Source organism: Electrophorus electricus, chromosome 10 (assembly GCF_013358815.1).
Source record: "Electrophorus electricus isolate fEleEle1 chromosome 10, fEleEle1.pri, whole genome shotgun sequence".
NCBI lineage: Eukaryota > Metazoa > Chordata > Actinopteri > Gymnotiformes > Gymnotidae > Electrophorus > Electrophorus electricus.
The window spans coordinates 12,956,541-12,972,227 of NC_049544.1; the positions used below are offsets into that span (position 1 = coordinate 12,956,541).

Below are 15,687 nucleotides of genomic sequence, written 5' to 3' on the forward strand. Positions count from 1 at the left end.
TATATAGGCCTACTTTTAGGAAGTGACGTTAAAAAAATAATTCTGACAAACCAAAAATTTCATTCCGAACAAAGGTGGTCATTTTTGCCTTCTTTCTTTTACCAATTAGCAATTGCTTTTAGCAATTTCACATAGATTATTTTTTTTTATCTTAAGATCAATGAAACAGGTCAGGTAAAATGGAACTTTGCTCTCGGCTCCAAGTATTGTTAAGACCTTGCCCAGTTGTGACATCACCACGCACGTTTATTTTCGGCGATTTTCGATGGTGGTCTTGCAGCGCCGGATACCTATATGCATCTTCCCCATCGTACATCAGTGCTGGACAAATGAGGATGCTGAAACGGTAAGACATCTCTTTTAATTATAACTTTGCGTAGGTTTGTTTTTTTGTCAGAGGACTATTTATGCGACAAAGAAAGATGGAATCCATCATTTGAATGATAGTCATTTGGGCTTTATTAGGTATTAGACATTCACCTTGGAAAGGTTATAAACAACGCGGCTTTCTTTACATCGGTCTTTAACATCTCGAAAATGGAATGTTAGTGGAACAAGCTAAATAGCCAATAAAGAAAATGTTCTTGTTAACCAGTAGGCTAAAGATTAAGACGTTAGAAAGAACAGGATATTAATACTTAGCCTATAACCACATAAATTACACAAATCCCAAATGTGTGAATTGGTCAATTCTGCATGCTTCGAAGAAAAATGTAATCGTCAAAGAGGGTTGTGTTAGTTTATCTGTAAGCCATTGTCTTTCTTTTCATTTTTCTAATCACTGGATAGGAAATGGACGAATGTAAGATGGTTCAAACAAAATAGGCCTTGTTTTACGAAATGTGATGAGGCTTGCGTACACCCAAATAACGCGGAAATGTTATAGTTATTCAGGAAAAGACGCTCTAAAAACGACATCTGTGCCTCTATAATGAACAGCTGCGCACCACCATGTAATTAGATGACAATGCCACGCCATTCACGGCGGCTAAGAATATCAATATCTCGCGACACCAATGCAAACTGATTGACTTTGTAAATTTGTAATTTGTAAATTTGCTGCATTTTCGATATTCTAATTTCAACAGATTTTATAATGTTTAAAGTAACTGGATTTTTTAATGAAATCGACCATGTGAAATCCTTGTCTATTGAACTAGCCTATATGTACGTGTATATTAGACTGCGTATTTTAGGTTATACGTATTTTGTTTTTACATGTAGAAAAATCAGTATTTTGTGCTAAAATGATAAAAGTTATATAGGTTTATTTCAGGTTATAGGTTATATGGTATCTCTCATTTGTACAACTAAGGGAACGGACGATGGGCGACAATTGATTGCTTGCAGATGACACCATGAATCCCGCCACAGGCGGCGCTGCCGACCCGCGACAGGCAGACAATAGTAACATGAAACAGCAACGAGCATCCTCCCCAGCCAGATTTAAAGACGTTACACCAAAAACGAAAAGCCCTGCAGGGAAGCCCGGTTCAGGAAAGCAGGGCGGTAAAAACAGTCGAAGTAATTCTCCCGTCACACAGAATTCTGGCAAAGATAAACAGCCTACCAAATCTACAGCAGCTGTCCATGCTTGTGGTGCTGAAAGTCCCACTTCGAGACGGGCAGAGAAAGGCAAAAGAGTAGAAGAGCGTAACAGCTCCACCGAAGACTCGTATGGCACGGACGACTCTCCTTTAAAGAGCGATACCAATCGTGTAGTCTCTGATCAGCCAAGTTCTTCGAAATCCCCTCAGGGGAAAAGAAAGTATCAGAAAGGAGAGGGAGTGTCGGGCGGAAAACAAGCCGCAAAACATTCCATGGGATGTGGCCCTGGCTTCTGGAGAGAAGGATGCTTGCAGTCTGAGTTAATACAATTTCACATGAACAAGAGCTTAAAGAAAGAAGGGAACATTCATACGAAGGCAGCCGGCTCTGCATCCACGGAGATGGAAGTCCCGCGCGAGGCATCGAATAGGCCTGCTGAATGCATGACTCAAATCAACCAAGATTTGCGGGACGAAATTGATAGCTTAAAGGATGAAAACGATTATCTTAAGGTAGGCCTCGGGAGTCATGAATACGACATAAAACAATTAATTGTTTCGTAAACATTGTGGCTGATTTCGCAATCTGTTTATTATACTAGCATGAAATAGATGAAATGAGAGCGGAGATGGATGAGCTGAGAGATACGTTCTATGAAGAAGATGCCTGCCAATTGCAAGACATGCGGCGCGAGCTGGTTAGAGCCAATAAGAACTGTCGAATTCTCCAGTACCGCGTGCGGAAAGCAGAGCGGAAGCGGTTGCGATATGCAGAAACAGGTGAAATCGATGGGGAGTTATTGAGGAGTCTGGAACAAGATTTGAAGGTAAATATTCTAAAAGGGTTTAGGAGAGTCTAGTCTTCTGTAAATTTAATTAATTTAGAAATAATTTCAATGAACAGTTTTTTAGGCTAAAGGCCTTGGTGTTTTGGTCAGTCTCTATAAAATGCTTCCAAAAATCCATAAATACACAGACATACCTAACAAAGATCTTAAGCTGCTGTCCAAGCAGTGCCATCCATTAAGATAGTTAACCTCAATTCTTTCTTACTTTTTCCCAGGTGGCAAAGGATGTGTCTGTGAGACTGCACAACGAGCTGGAAAATGTGGAGGAGAAAAGGACAAAAACAGAGGAGGAAAATGAGAGACTGAGACAACTACTGATTGAGGTGGAAGTGACAAAACAGGCTCTACAAAATGAGCTAGATAAAGCTAAAGAGGTGAGCATCTTAGCAAGGTGACGAAGCTGCTAAATGCTGTAAATGGAAACATGTAAGATGATCAAGTGACAATAAATATCATTTGATTTGTACCAAGAGTAAAAAAAAGGCATATCATAAGGATGCATAAGGATCATCTTTAAAAAAATACCTGAACAGACCCGCTATTAAACCCAATAGGTCTTTGCCTTCCATATAAAAAGTAGAACAGACCTGTTTCTGAAATACATGATTTGTAAAAGCATCTATGCTTTGTGGAACAAAATGGTTCTGTCCAATACCTTGTACAGTCTTTAACTTTATATACTATTTCTATCAGGCATCTCTGAAAAGAAGAGGAGGCAAAGACGGACAGAAATCAGAAAAAAAAGTTCCAAAGACCCCAACAGAGGTAAAAACCACAACTGTATTGAATATGGACCTTGTCACTTGTAACACATAACACAGTGAACACAGTCATTAAATGTAACCATTAGATACAATATAATCAGATTATCTGAATCATCTGTGATACACCGTAATTTCCATCAATTTAAAAATGTGGAGACATGTCTCTGCAGGAGGAAAATGAGGATCTGAAATGCCAGTTGTCCCTTATTAAAGAAGAAGCCATACTGATGAGGAAGAAGATGGCTAAGATAGACAAAGAGAAGGACCGTCTGGAACAGGAGCTGCAGAAGTACCGCTCCTTCTATGGTGATGTGGACAGTCCTCTTCCCAAAGGTGAGGCTGGTGGTCCCCCCACCACACGGGAGTCTGAGCTGAAGCTACGTCTGCGTCTGGTGGAGGAGGAGGCTAACATCTTGGGCCGTAAGATTGTGGAGCTGGAGGTGGAGAACCGTGGTCTGAAGGCAGAGCTAGATGACCTGCGAGGAGAGGAGCTCGTGGGAGGCACGGTGGAGCCACTGTCGCGGGAGCAGAGTGAAGTACTATCGGAGCTGCGGCAGCAGCTGCAGCTAGTTGAGGACGAGGCCGAGCTGCTCCGACGCAACCTGGCTGACATGGAGGAGCAGAACAAGCGGGTGACAGGCGAGCTCAACAAGCTAAAGTACAAGGCAGGCTGGCACGAGGGCTCCCGCTTCGGTGGTGGAGCGGCTGACGGTGCTAAGGCCGAGGCCCTTCAGGAGGAGCTGAAGGGCGCGCGGTTACAGATCAATGAGCTGAGCGGGAAGGTGATGCAGCTGCAGTACGAGAACCGTGTGCTGCTGTCCAACATGCAGCGCTATGACCTGGCTTCACACCTGGGCATCCGTCCCAGCCCTCGAGACAGCGACGCAGAGAGTGATGGAGGCCGCCGTGAGAGCGATGATGATTCCACACGCCTCCCTCCACATCGCAAACGTGAGGGCCCCATCGGTGGAGAGAGTGACTCAGAGGAAGTCCGCAATGTCCGCTGCCTCACTCCAACCCGCTCTCTGTACTCTCCCGAGGGACGTTTTTTAGCCCGAAGTCTCAAGGACCGGCAGCAGATGATGGATATTCGCATGGAGGCAGAGCGCTTGAGCAGGACCATTGACAGGCTGATTGCTGACACAAGCACCATCATTGCTGAGGCACGGGTCTATGTGACAAATGGTGAACTCTTCAGTCGCATGGACGAAGATGATGAGAGCAACCGAATACGTGAGCATGAGCTTCTGTACCGCATTAATGCCCAGATGAAAGCTTTTAGGAAGGAGCTCCAGAGTTTTATTGACCGCTTGGATGTTCCCAAACCAGAAGATCGGGAAAATGAAGAGCCTCTCTCTGTAAGTCTACCCAAATTTATTTCATTTGTCTTTTTGTATTCACTATTTAACATGCATTCATAACATTATGTGTTAGTGTATTTTCAAACATGTAATCACTTTATCAATGAGTTTAAATAAGGCTAACAGCATTTTTCATCAATTATATCTGTGCTTTACGATTTCTCACTTATACCCTGTTTACAAATGTATTAATTTTTTTTCTTGCTTGTATTCTGCATTCTTGTCCACCCTCATCCAGATGTTTCAGCCCATCATTTTGCTTATCCTCATTCTTGTTTTATTCTCTTCCCTATCATATGCGACTATATTCAAACTGGTATTTCTTTTCACCCTTTTCTTTGTTCTGTAAGCCCCCCTTTTAAGTGACATTGTTTTGTTATGTTATGTTTTTTGTTTTGTTTTGTTTTGTTTTCCAAATTATTTGGGACATTTCATTAAGGTTATACAAAGTACGGGAGGTTTTTCACCCATTTACACACGGGCTGCAGATACTCACCAAAACACAAGCTTTCAACTAACAGCAATGACTTCAAATCAGCTTTACTACAGTCTTTTTACTTGGTAAGTAAGAAACATAGTTTAAAATGTAAAACTACACTTATACCTTCAATTGCTTAACCTAATCACTAAGTACATAATACATAATAATGTATATATTAAGATTAAGATGCCTTTATTTTAATTACAACGAAATTAGGAGTGCAACTCCAGTTCAGAGCAATATAACACAACTAACAAATTTAAGACATTCAAACACGATTATTGCACTTATATTCTTTGGACATGACATTAATTCGCAGATTTTAGAACTAATCTTTATCCATGCTTGGTGCTTTTACTTAATGAATGCCTGTCAAAAAACCGTTTCATGAACAGCAATAAAATCTAGGATAAACGCATTTTTTCAGAAGCTCAAAGGAACACAGCTATCTTGTAGTCGATTCTGAAGAATGTCCTGTAAATTGAGGGATTTATCTTAAACTCCAATGGCCATATGTTTTGGGGCGGGAGGAGTGTGCGTCGAGACAACCTCTGGATAGTCACGTCATATAGGCTATTATAACCAGCTGTGAGAAAGACACGCAGAAACTCGCCAGCAGAAGCGCTACAATTCGAGGGGTAAAATAAGGTTTGAACTGGAATTTCATTATTGTCTCAATTAGCGTTTTTGTTTCCGTTAATTTTAAATCAACTTTCAACTTTTCTGGTTCTACAAAGAATGCAGACTGAGCCAAGGTAAGGTCAATTTTGAAAAATTTGCTTTAAATATGGTTAGCTAGCGGACTACACTAATAACGTATAGCTAAGTTATGCAGTAGTAAATAAAAGAGGGCTGTGTTTATCCGAGAAGGCAGAAGGCTTGCAAGTTAGCACAAGAATCAATCAGCTGCCGTCCATTAACCTGTTTCGCTAGCATCTTGTCATTGTGGTCTATAGCCTTTGTAATGATGTTTTCAACCAGTATTGCCATTGCTGACGCTAATTATGAGCTTGGTAGTTTCCATAGTTTAACTATGGCACACTTCAGATAAATTTTGCTCGGTCTTGTAGATGGGTGGGCTGCGTCCGATAGCTACAGGGAGTAAAAATAAACCCAAACTCTTACATCAGTGGAGCTAAGAGTATTTTGAGCTCTTGACCCCTGTCTGCCGGTGTCATTTTCTGTTCGGCGAATGGATTAATCGCTGGCGTTACCAGCAAGTTAGCGGAAAGGGGAAATAATGTAGCTTGTTAAAGACTGACTGAGCAACGCATGCTTTGCAATAGTACAAGTTGTGAGTGTATTTAGTACAAACGTGTAGCATGATAAGAATGACAGCCTGACCTTGTCGTTGTTGCTGCGGTGATATGGAAAGAACAAACGCACGCAGAGCGCTGCTCGAGCCGCGGAGATGGAGCCGGAGTCGGGGAAAATGTCTGGTTTCGGGAAATTTGTTAGTTTCAAATAAGGACTACACCGGCATACAAGTCGAAACAAGTCTGCCATTGCGTATTTAGAGTGATGGAAAAGATGTGGAATGCGTTTGGAAATGGGTCAGGGTTACACGGTGGCGGCGGCTGTGTAAGCAAGGCACAAGGCTGGGAATTTATCCCTTCGTCCAGGCTGGAGATGGAAGGAGGCGGGAAACGGAGCCAGAGTGCAATACGCGTTCTGTCGTCTCCAGCCTCTGTAGGTCATTCTTTCGAGCAGTCTTTACCTGGACCTACAGCTTCTCCATCCGATGGAGCTCGTGGGCAGATTCCGTGGCTAGAGCTGCAGTCCCATCACTCACGACTGAAAAAGAGGTTTGAAGAGTTAAAGAAGCGCCATGGGCAAGAAAGGGATGGATGGATGAGGCAGAAGGAAATTCTTTTGAGAGAAGTGGCTGACATACAAGTAATGCACGAATGAATCACGAAGACCGGACATGGATTTACGTTCATTGATCAGGTTGAATGTAAGCTTTATCGTTTGCTTTGCGTTTACAGGGGGGAGAGAACCGACGCATATTGCTGGATCTAAAGACATTGTTAGAAGAGGTTCAAGTGGACATGAAACGGGAAGAGAGTAAACGCAGCGAGCTTCAGTTGCAGTACACAAAGGACCGGTGCGCGTGGGAGCTAGAAAGAGCCGAGTTAAAATATCGAATTGCACAGGTATGTTTGCTCTTCGATATCTTTGCTCTCAGATAACTCAAGCACCAGATATCAGAGAGATCGCAAACCTCTGATCACAGGTGGTAAGAGTGGTCTATTTATTCATAATTATCACATAAACATTTGGTCTACATTTAGCCCATCCCAGAGAAACTTTTATTTTAGCAGTACTATATAGGTCTGTCTATAATTTCAGAGAAGCTTCCAGCTCCATTAGAATTTCCATTAAACTGTCCGGTGAGAGGCGGTATGACTACTGTCCATTGGAATATATACATTTGATTATGGTAAATGTACAAAATTACTTTCTAAACACAAGTGACTTTGTGCTACCTCACTGACAAAAGTCATTCCTTATTTATGTACCAAAAAATAGGAGTGGGAAAGGCAGTGTGCCATTTCAGACTTGCTCCGTACCTTCCTCTCTATGTCTGGTTGGTCACTCTCTCACTGAACTCTTGTTCTTGTTTGGGACACCCTTGTAGAGACATAGTCCAGACTGTCTGGTGTGTTTATCATACTCAGTGAGAGCAGTTTTAAACACCCCCCCCCCCGGTAGTTTATGCATTAACCTTAGAGCTAGACTCTCCTAATACAGTAGTGCAGTGAAGACTGCAGGGCAGAGGAGGTAGCGAGGAGTGGAACTAAGGAATGCTGGAGGGCTGTATGCTTCTTGGCCAGGACACTCTGTCATGTTCACTACACAGTTTTCTGGGTATAGTATAGTATAGTATACTGGGTTTGAGCCTTGACTTGAAACAGTTCCCCACATCCGTGGCCAATATGTTACAAAAGATAAGATTTATAGTTTGCAGGCACGATTTAATCTAGATTATTTACATGTGGACAAATGGGCTATAAAGAATTACAAGAATTTCCACAGTCTATCAGTCCACACACAACACAGTTGCACTTGTTTCTTCCAAAGAACTGTGGAAAATATGTGTGTTCAGCTGCACAAACCAAGCCAAAGAATTGGTTGGCACAGAGCGCTGAATTCAGGGAGGAGTCGAATGCAACTGTAAAAGTTTTTCTTCTATAACCCACATCCTACCACAGCTTATGCTGCAGCTCCAGAAGACATCCCAGGTTTATCAGCAGGCATTCGTGACCTGGTATTCGTCAGCATATTGGCCTGCATATTTTTAAAACAGAGGTGGTGTACTGTGTGTGTCCCTGTGGCCGCACCCTTAGGAATGTTAGATGCTAAAGCTTTGGTCTTGCTGTCTATTTATAGAGAAATGGCAGTTTGACACTCTTTCCCAGTAAGACAGTCTCAGTATAACACCCACAGCAATGATCATATTTTAAACCAGCCCTGTTTTCTTCAAGCCTGATTACATGCCACCGATTTGTAAATATACTGAGGCAAACCTAAAAGAATGCATGCAGTTTATAGCCATGCCCTGACTTCACTGGTCCAGTGGGTTATTGTTTATACACACCATATTTAAATCTGGTTTTGTTGCTAACCTGAGCACCTGAAAACCTAGCCAGTGACTTAAAATTTAGAACAAGAACAATCCTTGCATTTCTTGTATTGTATTCATTATTGTTTTCCTTTGCACTACTATTCAAAATATATTCTATACAAGTATGCTAGTAAAGTTATCAACCTCAAGACACAAGTGTCATATTACTTGTTTGTGACAGAAATGGTTTGTGTGCTTGGGGAGAGTCAAATTAGACTTTAGGTTTCCATTTCAAGATTAGCTCAAAGAGACATGTGAACCAAGGAAAACAACTAAGTTGTTCATGCATCTACCATTGCTGCAGACACAATATCATGGTGTATAGTAAGAAGAGATTATGTCAACATGTAACAGTTTAATTGTGAATGGGTTCAAATGCCTTAATTTAAAAACTACGGTAAGTAAATTCATATTCATATTCATCAATTATTCAAAAACTACAATACATAAATAAACTGCCATAATAAAATTGCCTTATTCATAAGTGTGTTCTGGTTACTGATATATAACACATATACAAGCATTAGCATCAGTTTCTATGCAATACTGACACTTGGGATACCATTTATAACACAAATAGCAATCTTCTCTAAGAACACAGAGAGAGGTTACTTAAAACTATATAAACGCTGCAGCATAACACTACCAATCAGTCATCTTCCACCTATAGCAGATTCCTAGAGCTACTGTAGATTGCATGTCCAATGTGGCATGGCATCAGACCCAGACATTACTGCCTAACTGCAGAACTGTGTGTCTCAATGGCATGCATTTCCTCTTTCATTAAAGTTTTGCAGTACACACAGATATTGTTGTATAAGTGCTCACTAGAAGGTCAACAGGCCACTGTGGCCTTGTGGCCCCTGCAAGGCACATTCAGCATGTACCCATCAGTGCGTGAGGAAGCTTAGGCTGGGTATCCTATGGGATGTGCGTGAGGATAGATGGTCTCTTATATCCTATGAGCATGCCAGACATCCAGAATTTTCCTGCCTTCCTAACCCCTTAACTTCCATTTCCCTTCAAAACTGTTATTTCTTTTTCCTCTCAGTATCCTACATGCATCTTTGTTTCCCTGTGGAAACAAATATTTCCTTGAAATACAAATACATCAAATACTTGACCCTCTCGCCCTGTAGTTGGAGGCCAAAGGACATAACACAGAGGTAGGAACGGTGAGGAACACTGAGACTGGAGATACACTAAGGGAGCAAGAGGAGCAGAGGAGGCTGCTGGCAGACACCCATACTGCAGCAATGGACCTGCGCTGCTGGCTGGAGCACAGCGAAAGGGGCTGGGCGAGGGAAAAATCCGAGCTGCTGGAGCGCTTCGACTCAGAGAGGAAGGAGTGGGAGAGCCAGCTCAGGGACATGCAGCGCAAAATCGAGGAGGTGAGTCCACAGATGGACACTGAGCCCAGGATACACTTAGCCCTGCCACACCCAAAGGTCATCTAAATCAACATACTGCTGTCCTGTTAAATCTGGGACTCAGTGATTACTTGATTACTAATGGCAAATTTCTGCAAAGTGCCAAAAACAGTGATGGCTAAAGTCACAAGACATGCATTAGGGGATTTTCCTCCAACATGTCTAACTTATACAACTTACAGTGCGAACACTGTTTACAGCATTAGACCCAACATTCCATTCTGATCTATGTTTCACAAGGATTGAAAAATTATAAACCTTAGTAGTATTTCCAATGTGCTATTTCAATTATTTTTTCAATTAGAGATGAGAAAGAATCGGACCATGTGATTTATCAAAGACATGCTCTTAGTGGGTGGTGAAAGAAGGGGGAGATGGAATTACTCAACCCAAAGAGAGATCTGGTAGAATGGTCTTAAATCTGACTCTCTTTGGAAAAGAGATTAGCCTTTTAATGAGGGGGTGCACATGGATTGTGAGCCAACCCAGTGGAACAATCTGCTTTGAATAAACATGTGAGCTATTTTGTCTTCTTAATGCAACTTCAAAGCCAACAGAAGAGCAAACAAAATGTGAAAGTTACCAGTCATAAAACTGTTATAAAAATATTTGATGTCACTTGGTAAATTTGAGGTATTGTTATCTTTGTAAGTGAATTTGGGCTGCACTATTTTCTTTTAAGTCTTATCACAGTTTTGGCTTTTGCAATATTAATGTCCCAGAAGGCTGCAATATGAAAATGAGCTCTATAACGAATGACATCATTTGTGTTGTGTTTTGTTAGAATTTGTACCTATGTCAGACAATGTAAATTAGTGTTCTGTGATGCTTTAATAAATCAGAGCTTTCACAGCATGATCAAATAAATACATTTTAAAAAATTGATTTAAAAAATGTATCCAAATCTTTAACCATGTCACATCAAAGTTTCAATATTTTAAGATATTGCAAGGCCTATCACTAGTGATTAGCAATATAATCACAAGAGAGTTTTTGTTTATAGCCTAAAACTGTATTTCTTGCATATCTGCCTGTTTGTCTTAGCTGTATAATGAAGTGAAGGCCCATCGAGAGAGAAATAGTGCTGGACCACACACCAATACAGAAAGTAATGCCACAAGACTCAGCTCATGTTCTGCCAGCACTGTGTCCAGTGTTCTAACTGAGCCCTCAGATGCTCACAGCAGCAGCTACTCTGAGCCTCTCACCCCGCACAGTCATAACAGCGCTGACTACACTCATAACTGCAGTGAACCTGCTGACCTGTACTGCCAAGAGCAAAGTGGCCCATCAAACCAGGGCAGCTACAGGAAGTATGAGCATAGGGAAATCGAAGCCATTAATACTGCAGAACTGGTGGGCATTTTGCCTGGATGTATGGGTGAAGGACTCGGGAACAAGTCCACTGTCTCTACTGGACAAGAGGATCCTCTCAGCCCCTCCCGAGGATTTCAGAGCATGGACATCAGATGGGCAAGTGATAAAAAGAAAAACACAATGGCTCTCAATGCTGTGAGTGTTTTTGTATACAATAGCTGAAAAAACAAAAATTGTATGATTTGATTGATACTGCACTGTATTGTTGCATCTATACCTTTCTGACTATGCAACCCTTGTTTTTATCTGTGAGAGAATTGTGATTTGCAGTTATTTTAACTTGTCCACTGAGATATTTAATTTGTCCTAGGCTCTTAAAGAAATAGCTAGGGTAAGTGAGGAACTGTGCAGCTACCAGGATGAGATCAGAAGGAGGTCTGATGTTAAGAGGTAAGTCCTCATAATAATTACCAGCAGTTCTTCACTGACTGGAAATGTTCTATACACTTGCTTCATGTAATGTTGGATTCTTCCTGTTTGGTTTTCAACCACAGAAGCTGCACTGAGTCAACATTCTTTCAGGAAGAGGTTGACATGGCTAAGAAAGATGTGTCAGAGACAAGTGACAGGGATTTCAACTTGAATGAGTGGTGCAAAAATCTTCAAGTCCTGGACAAGCAGGAACAGGTCAACTGGGAGTGTATTAAAAAGGAATCAACTAGTCCTGAAAGTGATTCTAAGCCACCAGTGAAGAAAAGACAAGCCCCTCCCATCCCCGTTCGGAGCACATCTTGGTACCTGAACAGAACTTCTGTCACAGAAACAGAGCCCAGTGCAACAGAATCTGACAGAAGGTGTCAAAGTCCTTGCATTCACAGAAAGTGCAGCAGCCCCTCCATAGTTCGAAAATTTGAGGCAATGTTACAAGAGAATGAGGGAAAAATTCTGACAGACTCTGGGATTGTCTCCTGCTCAGTGCCTCCTGATTCCAAGTGCAATATCAGCTGCTGCCAGAGCCAATGGTCCTGTGATGGAAGCAGGTTTGGCAGCAGCAAGTCCTCCACATATGTGCCTGTCCAAAAATGCCTCTCAGATGTAAACATCCTGGCTTCTGGAGCTGGGTACAGTCAAAACCAAATGGATGCAGTGAATAAACAAAACCTGAAGGCACAGCTTGATTTCATGGATTCACTACACAAGGGCATGGCTACTGACTCACTAACAAAGTCTCTAGACATTACCTCACCTTACATCAGTACCAAAGTCTCTCAGAGAAACGAGATGCTAGAACGAAAGACGGCTGAGTTTAACCGAATGCTCTTTCAAGCAGGCATGGGTGTTCAGTGCAATAAGGACAGTTCCAGCTGTGTGGATATGCACTGCACATTTGATAATACCACTGCCATTCCATCACCGTGTCTTGAGGACAATTCAAGAGATGCGCTATCTGATCTTATGGTACAGTATCCAGAGCGCAAATTCACTGAGACTGCTCCTCAGATTTCACCACAGTTAAAGAGCCAAACAAAAGAGTCCAAGTTTCCACCTCAGCAGTCAGATAACAAACTGAAGAAGGTAACTGCTGACCTACAGCCTCCAGCTGTGAAGTATGAGGACCCAAACCTTAAATGCCTGTCAGTGCACACACAAGACAAGGAACTAAAACCTCTGTGCCTGGAGCACAGGGCATCTTCCATCACACATTTTGATCCCAGAATGCAAATAGAGCAAATGGATTTAGATATATGCCCACCACAACTAAAGACAGAGAAGTCCAGTAAAGCAAAGTCTGCTGGTTCAGATCAACACTCTGCTGACACAAAGTCTAAAGAAACTGAACGTGCAAGACAGAATACATCTAACACCAAGTGCAGAGTTTTAGATGAAAGTCCTTGGAAACCTACAACTCTGGCAGCCTATCCTCGACCAGTAGATTCCCGGTCCAACTATGGAGCAGTAGAACGGATTTTGAAGAGTTATGAAAATTTGGGACAATCCCAGCAAGACAAGCAGTTACAGCAGAGTCCAGGGAGGGAGGAGGACTTCATAGAGCTCCTAGATATGCTGGAAACCCAGCACCAGTCTAGATCCAGTAACACACATACACCTCAGCACCAGGCTTTAGGTCACAAAGAGACACATGTAAAGGTGAAGGTCAGTATTCCAACACATAGACATACATGTCTAAAAACAGTTTAAAAAACCTCATACGGACCCACAAGTAACCCACAAGTAACCTTGTGAGCATTAAAAAGTGCACTGGATAAGGGACGCATATTAGGTGCAGGTCTAATTGTCTTTTATGTGTATGTGTATGTTGTGCATGTACACAAATCCATCGACCCCCAGTCAACAAACCTTTTTGTCATTGTTTGAAGTATAAAGGAAAATATTTTAGATCCTTTTTATTTTTAATGCTGGAGTGAGGGTCATCCATCTGGAAATATTTTCTCAAAGAAAATACCCTCTCTCCAAAAAAACCTTTAAAAAATCCCAATGAAAAGTCCTAATTTTAAATTCCATCAGAAAATATTTCCAGATAATACAGTGCCAAACACATGATTTCTAGGAATCCTGGCATGTGCAGAAAATAGTTTACCTCCATATTACAGAAATGAAGCATTTCTTAAATTCCCCAAAAATGTAGTAGTACCACATTTTGGCAAAATGTTTTAAATCTAAACCTTTAATCTTTGGACCTGTTGGAAGCTGCTGTAGGCTGCCAGGTTTATAATGCAATTACAGAAATATCTACATATGGCCAGTGGAGAAACAGTTCTCATCATAGGTTTCTTTTGCAGATTGCATTACAAACTACTGAAAAATTAGTAGGTCTGAAGGGCATCAGACACTGAGATTAGAATAAACATTATCTTTGGCCCAAATAGGGCATGCACAACAAACATGGCTGGACATGCATTGAATAGTCATTTTCTGTAAAAGCTAAAATGCTTAAAGAGTAGTTGTATAAACACAACACAGGTTGCTCATGGTTGTAAGCTTATATACTACATATAAAACAATGAGATTTCTTTCTCTACAGCAAAGCAAAGAATCCACAGTAATCATCAAGAAGGGTTTCTCACGACCAGCTTGTCCTGCAAAAAGACGTCTACCCTCACGCTGGGCTAACCACTCTTCTTCCACATCTTCTACATCATCTCACTCTCCTTCACCAACAACACTAGCAACAGATTCCACCCCACAGCAAACGTTCACCTACTCTACCTTTGACACTGAGACAGTCATCATGTGAGAGTGGGAAACTACAGTTTTAATTAAAGAGTTAACAGAAGCAGGCTAACAGACCATACTATTTTAGAGGAATATTGAATCATCTCCTACTTATGTTTGTATATAGCATCGATGACTGTTAATACAACCCATTTTTCAAGGTGCAGTCTGTCTTACTTTTACATTGTATTAATTAACTGAGTTTTGTATAATAAGCATATCAAGAATATCTGTGTATATATTTCCCTTGAAGTCATGAACTGTAGCTTTCAATTTTCTCATGATTCATGCCAAAGGCTGTGATCAACAACCCGTGATTTGTATTTATATCTGATAACTAGTGATTTTCCTCCCCGTTCTGTTTAGTTGCCTCCTATTTTTGAGTCCCAGGTTTTTTGATCATAACTAAAAATTGTAGTGATGAATACATCACTGGAATAATTCCTTAAACTTTAATTGACTCTGGTCAAGCATATTTGTATCACTAATACATGAATTATAAACCCACTCTATCTTCTATCTGAAAAGTAAACCCTTTTCAACCTGTTTTTCCTATCTATACTGAATACAATTGCAACATTTTTTTCAGGTTGACACAAATAAAACAGTAAAACACCCCAGCCCTTCTTTACTTGATTGTTCAACAGTTTTACAAAGTTATATTAATATTTAATTCCAGACAAAGAAACAGCTCTCATTGGACAGACACCATGAGCATTCTAAGAGTTGATATCTTCCCTTGACATTATCATAGTAATGTGATTGTTGACAGACCCACATGAAATCAGTCATCTTAAAGGGGGTTCTGAATTCTACATCAAGGACACAAGTTTGGCCAGTCACCAACATTAGTAGACAGTCTAGAGGTATTTTAATGGTCAGGAGTGAATGGGCTCTGCTGAGTCTGACTACTGAGACACCCAATGCCTGGGTGTTATGTGGTACCCTCTGACTAAAAATAGCAGGTGTGACCCTTTTGGTGCCAGAAATCCTATCCCGATGGTAATATATACACTACATCCCATTCTTGATGTGGAGATGTAAACAGTTTCCCCTTTTCCATTTGATATGTCTTTA

At 41.2% G+C, this 15,687-nt stretch overlaps 2 protein-coding genes across 3 annotated transcripts; both read left to right on the plus strand.

Moving 5' to 3' along the window:
* Positions 1 to 259: 259 nt before the first annotated feature.
* On the plus strand, positions 260 to 4,889 carry LOC113572576 (protein SOGA3). Its single transcript, XM_027002262.2, has 7 exons — positions 260 to 346; positions 1,316 to 2,060; positions 2,150 to 2,374; positions 2,611 to 2,769; positions 3,089 to 3,160; positions 3,330 to 4,517; positions 4,759 to 4,889. The coding sequence occupies exons 2-7, from the start codon at positions 1,359 to 1,361 to the stop codon at positions 4,867 to 4,869; spliced, it is 2,457 nt and encodes an 818-aa protein (XP_026858063.1). The 5' UTR covers positions 260 to 346; positions 1,316 to 1,358; the 3' UTR covers positions 4,870 to 4,889.
* Positions 4,889 to 15,222, plus strand: soga3a (SOGA family member 3a). Of its 2 annotated transcripts, none has more exons than XM_027002254.2 (7): positions 4,889 to 5,081; positions 6,990 to 7,157; positions 9,769 to 10,020; positions 11,104 to 11,571; positions 11,747 to 11,826; positions 11,931 to 13,530; positions 14,420 to 15,222. In XM_027002254.2, the coding sequence occupies exons 2-7, from the start codon at positions 7,053 to 7,055 to the stop codon at positions 14,630 to 14,632; spliced, it is 2,718 nt and encodes a 905-aa protein (XP_026858055.2). In that variant the 5' UTR covers positions 4,889 to 5,081; positions 6,990 to 7,052; the 3' UTR covers positions 14,633 to 15,222. The 2 variants fall into 2 exon arrangements, with proteins under 2 accessions (XP_026858055.2, XP_026858047.2); XM_027002246.2 differs by lacking the exon at positions 4,889 to 5,081 and adding an exon at positions 5,111 to 6,897.
* Positions 15,223 to 15,687: the final 465 nt, after the last annotated feature.